At 45.2% G+C, this 10,000-nt stretch overlaps 2 protein-coding genes across 3 annotated transcripts in view; one reads left to right on the forward strand and one right to left on the reverse strand.

The window, feature by feature from the left end:
- The window catches only part of sano (serrano), a 191,002-nt gene that overhangs the window by 131,644 nt on the left and 49,358 nt on the right, over positions 1-10,000 (reverse strand). The window lies entirely within an intron of this gene.
- The window catches only part of LOC138859247 (uncharacterized), an 18,336-nt gene continuing 15,149 nt past the window's right edge, over positions 6,814-10,000 (forward strand). The window contains exon 1 of the mRNA XM_070113465.1: positions 6,814-6,855. Coding sequence (XP_069969566.1) covers positions 6,814-6,855 — 42 coding nt within the window. The remainder of the gene's footprint in view (positions 6,856-10,000) is intronic.

The following is a 10,000-nucleotide window of genomic DNA, read 5'->3' on the forward strand; positions in this document are numbered from 1 at the left end:
TGTTCGCCCGTATGTGCGAGCGTACGTGTATGTATAAGCGAGTGAAATTTCCCTCGCCATTTGCATTCTACTCCTCGCCCTGAGTACTGCGCAGAAGGAAATCGCAGCCAAAGACGCGAAATTCCCTCGTGACTCCCTGAAGGATTTCCTCCGCCGCCAAGGAACTGCAGAAGGAAATTACGAAGCGAGACGTGAGCCGAAGGCGCCGCTGGCATATCAACTGCAACGTCCTTCTCCCGAGCAAGCGCAGCAGCCTTAACCCTTCCCTTAACCCTTCTTTTCTTTTCTTTTCTTCCCTTTTTCATTTCTTTTCTTCTCTTCGCTTCTCTTCAACTCTTTTTCTTTTCCTTCCCTCGTCTTCTTTTTCTTTTCTTTACTTTACTTCTCCCTTCCTTTCCTTTACCCCCAAACTAAACCCTTCATAATCTCCTTCCCTTTTTTCCTTACTCATCCTTCTCGCCTTCATTCCCTCCTCCCCTTCCCTACCCTTCCTCCCCTTCCTTCCCCCCCTCCTCCCCTTCCTCCCCCTTTCCCCCCCTCCCCCTTCCCCCAAAGTAACCCCTCTCCCTCCTCCCTCCTCTCCCCTCCTCCCCCTTCCCCCAAAGCAACCCCACTCCCCCCTCACCCTTCCCCCTTCTCCCTTTCACCGCGTCCCTCAACCAAACCAAAATCCAAAGTAAAACAAGCACGAGAGCAACACGAACACGGCGCCAGACACGTGACCCGCATGCACAGCGCCCATTCACAGAGGACGCGTCACCGATCCCCGCCCAATCCCAATCAGCGTGGGGCGGGGCGCCAGCTGAGCGAGACGTGGCCCTGAACAGTCTTGGGGGCGCGGGACTCGAGAAGAGAGGTCGTGGTTCAGAATTCTAGGGCAAAGGCTTGACGTGTTCAAGTTCTTAAATCTGAGATCTTGGGACACTCTTAAGTACAGAATTCACGATGAACGACTTAAAGCAGAAATCTCGAAGTCCTGAAGCAGAATTATTTGATAATTCGCGTAAAAAGGTCTTTGAAGTGGATCTTAAAGCACAGTCCTGAAGCAAAATTATTTGATAATTCGCGTAAAAAGGTCTTTGAAGTGGATCTTAAAGCACAGTCCTGAAGCAGAGTTCTTTGAAAAGTTCGCGTAAAAAGGTCTTTGAACGGGATCTTAAATCAGAAGCCTTGAACGATCTCGCCAAAGATCTAGAACACCGATCAGAGTCTTCGGACAGAGACCTTGAACAACCTCGGTCATCAAGCAAAGCCCTCAGAGATCTTGAACAGCCTCGCCAAAGGTCTTGAACAGCGACCCTGATCAACCTCGGCCTAGAAAAGACCTTATTCAAAGTTCTTCGTTGAACAGAGCCCTTGATCAACCTCAGCAAAGACCTCATTCAAAGTTCTTCGTTGAACAGAGCCCTTGATCAACCTCGGCAAAGACCTTATTCAAAGTTCTTCGTTGAACAGAGCCCTTGATCAACCTCGGCAAAGACCTTATTCAAAGTTCTTCGTTGAACAGAGCCCTTGATCAACCTCGGCAAAGATCAATTATTTATTATTACTTATTCAATGTTCTTCGGGCAGAGACCTTGCTACGCCTTCCCTCCCGAAGGTCTTGGCCAAGAGAGCTACGCGAGGTTTCGCCAACGACGCCGACATCGGGATGCGCGTCTCGTTCCGTTCCGTCGTTCCTTTCCACGTTCCGGAACTGGATGCGGAACGAGGTCTTCCTCTTCCTCGCCCGTTCATTAATATTCTTCCTTACTTCCTTCCTTCCTTCCGTATATCACATGGTTCGTTGTCATTGGAACAGCCATCGTTGCGAACACCAATCGTTGTTCTTATTTGATAAAGATCATCCATAAGAACATTCTTGTTATCATCACTGTTATCATTACCTTCATTTTCATCACTATCATCACATTATCATGAAACCACTGTAATTATCTTATCGTACGTCAAACATAACTCTAAAATAAATATTACCACCACCGCTATTTTTCTCTTCATTTCCATCAACTATTTCTTTCTCTCTCTGTACAATTACAAACAAAACACACACAAAAAGAGACGCACGAAAAACGGACATTAATCACCTGGCAATAACAGTAACAGACAAGCACGCCACACCGAGACAGACAGACAAAGGGAAGTTAGAGAGAATAAAAATATTAAGCCAGTAGCAGTGTATAAAGAGATTATATATATGCGTGTGTGTGTGTGTGTGTGTGTGTGTGTGTGTGTGTGTGTGTGTGTGTGTGTGTGTATGTGTGTGTGTGTGTGTATGTGTGTGTGTGTGTGTGTGTGTGAGAGAGAGAGAGAGAGAGAGAGAGAGAGAGAGAGAGAGAGAGAGAGAGAGAGAGAGAGAGAGAGAGCGAGAGAGTGAAAGAGCGAGAGAGAAAGAGATAGAGATATAGAGAGAGAGAAAGAGAGAGAGAGAGAAAAAGAGAGAGAGAATAACGAGAACATTTAAAGAAAGACAAACGAAGGCACAGCTAGACACAGAAGCAGGTCATGAGAAACAGACAAGACAAGACAAGACAAGATAGACAGGCGTGTGGGGGTAGAAGATTTAGGGGAGAGAGGGGAAGGGATGTTGGGATGCGGGGGAGGGAGGGGAGGGAGGGGAGGAGGGAGAGGGCCTTCGGGTGCTTGAAATAGGGAGGGGAGGAAGGGAGAGAGAAGGGAGGGAGGGAGAGGGTCTTCGGGTGCATGAAACAGGAGGGAGAGGGTCTCAAGGGTGCAGGAAATAGGGAGGAATGAGGATGGGGACGAAGGAAGGGAGAGGATGGTGAAGGAGATCTGAAGGTGAGGGAGGCGAAGGGAAAGATCTAATGGTAAGGTAAGGAAAAAAAGAAAAAAATGGCTGAACAAAAGTAAAACAGAGGTCTAGAGACGACGAAGATGAAGCGAAGGAAATCTCAGAACAAGGAAAGAGGCAAGGGAGAAGAGAAGATCCAAGGGTAAGAAAAGAAAGGAAAAAGACGCAAGGGAGAAGAGGAGATCCAAGAGTAAGGAAAGAAAGGAGAAAGAAAAGGGAAAAGAGGAAATCCAAGGGCAAGAAAACAAAGGAAAAAGAGGGAAGGGAGAAAAGGGGAGCTAAGGGCAAGAGGAAAGAAAGAGGAAAGAGAGGGAAAAAGACCAGAGAGAGAAGGCGGGGCGAGTGGAAGGGGCGCTTGAGACAGCGAGAGGAGAAAGAAGAAAGAAAGAAGAGAAAAAGAAAAAAAGAAAAAAAGCAGCCCTTCTTCGTCAGTGAGAGGAAGACGAAATACCCCCACGGCACCTCCCTCCTCTCCTTCCCTTCCCCTCCTCACCCTCCCTCCCTGCCACCCTCCCCTCTCCCCCTCCCTCACCCTTCTCCTCCCTCTCCCACTCCGCACCCCCACCCCCACCAGCCCCCTCCCCTCTCCCCCTCCCTCCACCCGACCCCGGCGTGCAAACATCTCAAAACCTGGCGCGCCGATCCTGCACCTCGCGGGAAATCTTTAGATCTCATTTGCATATTTCTTTGTCGGGATCGTCGCGTTTCTTGCTCTCTTTACGCAATTTCTCGAGTCCCAACTACGGCTGTAAGTCTGGGTAGTTTGACGACCTCTCTCTCTCTTCCTCCTCTTCGTCATCTTATCATCGTCATTATCCTCATCATCTTCACCATCACCATCATCTTTATTATTACTATTAATAACATTATCATCATCTTCATTATTATCATCATCATCATTACCATTGCTATTATTATCATCGTTACCATTGTTATTATTATCATCACTGTCATTGTTATCATTATCATCATCATTATTATTATCATTACTATTAGCATCATTATCATCAACATCATTATAATTACCATCATTATCATTACCCTCATTTCCATTATAACCAAAAGCAAAAACATCATTACCACAATTATTATTACCATGCAACTTTACCACAATTAATTACCTACCTTCGACTCAAAAAAAAAAAATAATAATGATAATGAAAATAATAAAAATAAAATAATAATTACCCACAAAATCCTTATTTTTCCTTCTAATGCCCCTCATCCCTAATCCTAAAAAGACTAGGCCTACATGCAAATAAACCAAGAAATGAAAATCTAAAAAATCGACAAAAAAAACAATAATAATAATAACGCTAACGAGAAATAACCAGAGACAACATAAAAATCACCAAACATCCTCATCTTCCCTCCCAGAGTCCCCGAAACCTCCCCATTCTAAAAAAAAATATATCTTGTCGCCCCCGCCCCTGCCGCCGCCCACTGGACCCGCCCACACGCCCGCCCATACCCGCCTCCCCCCGCCCATATTTGAGCCGCTGGAACAAACCCCCTCATCCATAACCCGGCGGGAGGGGGACATGATAATGAAATAGAAGAAGGTTAAATAAGCAAACGAGGCGGACAGCGGATCAAAACAAATCAAAACAGAGACAGAAGAAAAAAATGTAATAATAATAATATGCAAAGACGGGGTGGAATACATAATAAAAAGACGGAGTGGAATGGAGTTAACGTAAGAAAAAAATATAATAATAATAATATGCAAAGACGGAGAGGAATACATAATAAAAAGAAGGAGTGGAATGGAATTAACGTAGGAAAAAATGTAATAATAATATGCAAAGACGGAGAGGAATACATAATAAAAAGAAGGAGAAGAATGGAGCTAATGTAAGAAAAAAATATAATGATAATAATATGCAAAGACAGAGAGGAATGGAGCTGACGTAAGAAAAATATATAATAATAATAATAATATGCAAAGACGGAGAGGAATACATAATACAAAGGAGAGGAGTGGAGTTAACGTAAGAAAAAAATATAATAATAATAATATGCAAAGACGGAGAGGAATACATAATACAAAGGAGAGGAAAGGAGCTAACGTAAGAGAAAAACATAATAATAATAATAATAATATACAAAGACGGAGTGGAATGGAGTTAACGTAAGAAGAAAATATAATAATAATAATAATATGCAAAGACGGAGACGAATACATAATACAAAGGAGAAGAATGGAGCCAACGTAGGCCTATATGTAAGGTTAATAGAAAAAATAAGCGATTTGGAGACACCATCTTTCGGGACAACAGACAGGTTTGGTAACCAGAACCCTTCCCTTCCCCTCCCCTCCCCTTCCCTCCCCTTCCCTCCAGTCCCCTTCTTCCTCCCCTACCCTCTCTTCCACTGCCACCCATCCCCCAGGCCCCATAGATCCCCACCCCTTTCCTCTCCTTCTCCCTCTCTCTCTCTCTCTCTCTCCCCTCTCTTCCTCCCCCTCCACCATCCTCTCCCTCCCACCCTCCCTCCATCCCCTCCCACCCTCCCTCCCTCCATCCCCTCCCACCTCCTCCCCTCCCTCCATCCCCTCCCTCCCTCCCTCCATCCCCTCCCACCCTCCCCCCATCCCCCCATCCCTCCCCACTCCCACTGTGCTACCGGCGTTACCTGCTCATTAATATTCAGGATGGCACCGGGATGCTCCTCCTCGCGAGATGAATCCGCTGCTGCTGCTGCTGCTGCTGCTGGCGGGGAGGAAGAGGATGCTGGACGTCAGCCTGGGTCGACACGGCGAGACACACGACCGCGATCGCACCTGATCCTCTCTCCCCTCTCCCTCTCCCTCTCCCTCTCACCGCTACCGCCCCTTTCCTCTCCCTCTCGTCCCCTCCCTCCCCTCTTCCTCTCCCTCTCACCGCTCCCGCCCCTTTCCTCTCCCTCTCGTCCCCTCCCTCCCCACCAATGTCTGCTTCTCCCTTCCCTCTTTCCCCTTCTCTTCCCCTTCCCTGGAGCTTTATCTCTTCTCTTCCCACTCGCCACAGCTGTCTCCCCATCTATTCCCTCCCCACTCCTGTCTGTCTCCCCCTTCCCCATTGCAACAGGAACAACGAAGGGAAGGGCAAGAAAACACACGAATATGCCGAAGGCCTTTTCGCTATTGCTTTCGCTATTGCCCTGGCGAAGCAATGGCGAAAAGGCCTTCGGCATATTCGTGTGTTTTCTTGCCCTTCCCTTCGTTGTTCCTGTTGCAATCTGTTCATCATGAATTCCACACCCTTCCCCATTACACCCCAACGACTACTCCCCTCTTTCCTCGTCTCCTATACCCTCTTCCTTCCCCTTTTCCCCCTCCCCATAGCTGCCTTCCCCCCTTCTTCTTCCCCTCATAATTATGTTCTTCTCCCCTTCCACCCTCCCACATATCCCCCCCCCACACACCCTTCCCCTTCCCCCCCCACCCAACAATCCTCTCCCACCCCCACCCCTTCTCCCCCTCAAACTCCTCTCCCCATAACTGCTCCCCCACCCCCATGAAAAGCGTACCCCCCCCCCCCCCCCCCCTTCTGCTTTCATTACAGACCCTGGACGACCATCGCCTCAGCCGACAACGACCCTGTGTGAGCTTCCGTGGGTCGTTCTACATATCGTTTCCGGGTCGTAATCTTTTCATGTTAAATTAGATTTGTATTCCTTTTCCTCCTATCTTATCTATTCATTTTTTCCTATTTATTTTATTTATTTATTTATTTATTTATCTTATTATTTATTTATTTATTCATCTTATTATCTATATATTTATTCATCTCTTTATTTATCTTATTATTTATCTATTTATCTTATTATCTATTTATTTATTTATCTTATTATTTACTTATTTATTCATCTTATTATCTATCTTTTTATCTTTTTATTTACTCATTTTTTTTATCCGGGGGGGGGGGGGGATGTCCTTGTCCATTCACTTTTCGCGGATGTCAGTGAGCTTGAGTACGAATGCGCATGTACACGTGCATACGTAAGTGCGCGGAAATGCGAACATGAATATGAATGTGAAAGCCAATGCCAATGTCAATGTCAATGTAAAAGCAAACCTGCCTATAAATATGTATATATGTTCGGTCATGTGCGCCCTTCTCTACGCCCGCGACCCCCAACTCAATACATAACCTTTCTAAGCATGAAAACTACAAGGCCAGATCCCCCCTCCCTCTCTCCCTCCCCCGAGACACGCCCCCTCCCCCCAGAAATAAAATAAAATTACACCTACCTGACTCTCCCCCCCCAAACCCATAGGACCCCAGAAGCAAAACCGAATGACGCCAAAAATATAAAATAAAATAAATAAATACAAAAACAAACTCAATTTTCATCCGACTCTCCCCCCACCTCCCAACCCCCCCTAGCAAAACAGAATGACGCCAAAAAATAAAATAAAATAAATAAATAAAATACATAAAAAATATATCTAAAATAAATACATAAAAATTACGTTAATTTTCACCCAGAAGCAAACCAGAACTACAAAATCAAAAACAAAATAACAAAAAATAAAACAATAAATCAAAATAAAACCCAATTTTCACCCACCTCTCTCCCCAAGCCCCAACACGCCTCTCCGACCCCCCCCCACCCACCCCCACCCCCACTTCATTAACATACATTCATAAAAGCTACGTGTTGTCTCTGGATAATATAACGTACCGCTGATGCATATTCATTCATTATTAACGGAATGAGATTTGGTTAGAGTGAGTTATCTCTCTGGACGGGGAACATAGGCCTATGGGGCGCGGCGGGCAATCTTCCGGGCACTGTGATTAATTTGCTTAGGCCTATGTGAATAAATGTCAGCGAAATTTTGAAGACCCGTTATTGGGATGTGGAACGGAGTGAGGGGATGAATGAGCGCGTGAGTGAGTGAGTGAGTGAGTGAGCAGGTGAGTGAGTTAGGGGGTAGATGGGTGAGTGGGTGAGTGAGTGAGTGAATGAGCGAGCGAGCAAGTTAGTGAATGAGTGAATGAGAGAGAGAGAATGAGAAAGAGAGAGAGAGAGAGAGAGAGAGAGAGAGAGAGATGAGAGAGAGAGAGAGAGAGAGAGAGAGAGAGAGAGAGAGAGAGACAGACAGACAGACAGACAGATAGACAAACAGAGAGACAGACAGACAGACAGAGAAAGAGAAAGAGACAGACAGAGACAGAGAAAGAGACAGACAGAGACAGAGAAAGAGACAGACAGAGACAGAGAAAGAGAGAAAGAAAAAGAATAACTGAATGAATGAATGACCCAATCAATGAATGAGTGCTCCACTACACGATAGAGCGTAAGCGAATCCGTAGAAGACTCAGAGAAAGAGAAAAAGAAACCCCAAACCAAACACCACACCCTTGCCACGCCACTCGCAACCCACCGACCCCCCAGAAGACCCTAAGACAAAGACGCAGTACTCGCCACCCCGATAAATCTCCCTCTCCCTTATAAGACGACCCTTAAACAACAACAAAAACAAAGAGTTTCATATAAAAAAAGGACAGCGGCGCAAAAACAAACGAGAAATGCCTATGGAAATGAAGCCAAAACCGGGAAGAAAGAAAATGGAAATGATATCGAGGAAAACGACACAATGGCCATATACAGGACCGTAATCTTCCTCCATTTGCATTTTCTTCTCCCTTCTCTTCGCCCCCTTATCTCCCTCTTTCGACTTCTCTTCGCCCCCTTATCTCTCTCTTTCGACTTCTCTTCGCCCCCTTATCTCCCTCTTTCGACTTCTCTCCTCTACTCTTTATTTTCTTTAATTGTTCATCTCCATCTTCTCCTTCTCTTGGTTTGTTATTTTTCTTTCTTCTTCTCCTTTTCTACTTCCCCCATTTCCGTTCTTCTTTTTCTTATTCCATCTTTTTTATTCATCTTCATTCCTTATTCCTTCTCTGCTATTCATCGCTACTTCTTTCTTTTTCCCATCTTTTATCACCCTCACTTCATCCACCTCTTCCTTCTGTCTCCACGCCAAGGACACCCAACTTCTTTACAAAAAAAAAGTTCTATCACGTAATTACAAAATCATCACTCTTGTCTTCATTGCATTTTCATCATCTCTATCCTTTCTAATTACTCCGGTGTTTACTCCTTCTCTCTTCCTCTTCCCTTCCACCTTTCGTGTTGTTTTGATAGGGAGAATGATAATGACTGCATTATCTCCCAGCATCAATGGTAAAAAAAGTCATTACCGATGGACTATTGATGAAGCGAAAGACAGCATCGTTATCATAAACGAGGCTGTTCATTTGTAATAATAAGAGGAACTATTATCATTCTCATTATCGAACAGCCAAGCTCTTTGTCAGCAGAAAATGCGAATATAATCGTCATCGAAGACATTAATCATACAACGTACTCTTAGCATCGCCAAAATTGCATTTATTTTTCTTTTAATAAAGTAGGAAAATGCGATATTCTTGCTTACTCATATAATACTTGTTACACCCGCATTCCCACATACACAAAGCCTTACTCATACAATACATTCATACTCGCCCACGCACACGCATTCACACATACACAAAGCCTTACTCATACAATACATTCATACTCGCCCACACACACGCATTCCCACATACACAAAGCCTTACTCATACAATACATTCATACTCGCCCACGCACACGCATTCCCACGTACACAAAGCCTTACTCACACAATACATTCATACTCGCCCACACACACGCATTCACACGTACACAAAGCCTTACTCACACAATACATTCATACTCGCCCACACACACGCATTCACACGTACACAAAGCCTACATACGTAAACTACACACACATAGATAGATACACAGGTAAATAGATAGTTAAAATAGATAGATAGATAGATAAAATAGCTAGAGAGATAAAAGAGACAACAGACAGACGAATAAATAGCCAAACAGACAAATAAATAAATTAACAAATAGACAGACCGATAGAGCATACACCAAACCCATCTTAAGACCAACACTCCAACCCCGAGAAGCATCCACACGCCACTCATCCCACACGGAGCCAGTCCACTTCCGCTGTCGCCATCCGAGCAGCATCCACAATGTCAACGGGTGCCTCCTTGCCCCCTCCCCCCCTCCTCCCCCCTTCTCTTACCCCTACCATCCCCCACCCTCAACGCCCTCCTCCCTCCCAGTCCCCTTCCAACCCTTGCCCTTTCTCTGAAGTCTTGCGTCCTCTCTCTC

This window comes from Penaeus vannamei, chromosome 34, assembly GCF_042767895.1.
Source record: "Penaeus vannamei isolate JL-2024 chromosome 34, ASM4276789v1, whole genome shotgun sequence".
NCBI classification, from domain to species: Eukaryota; Metazoa; Arthropoda; class Malacostraca; order Decapoda; family Penaeidae; genus Penaeus; species Penaeus vannamei.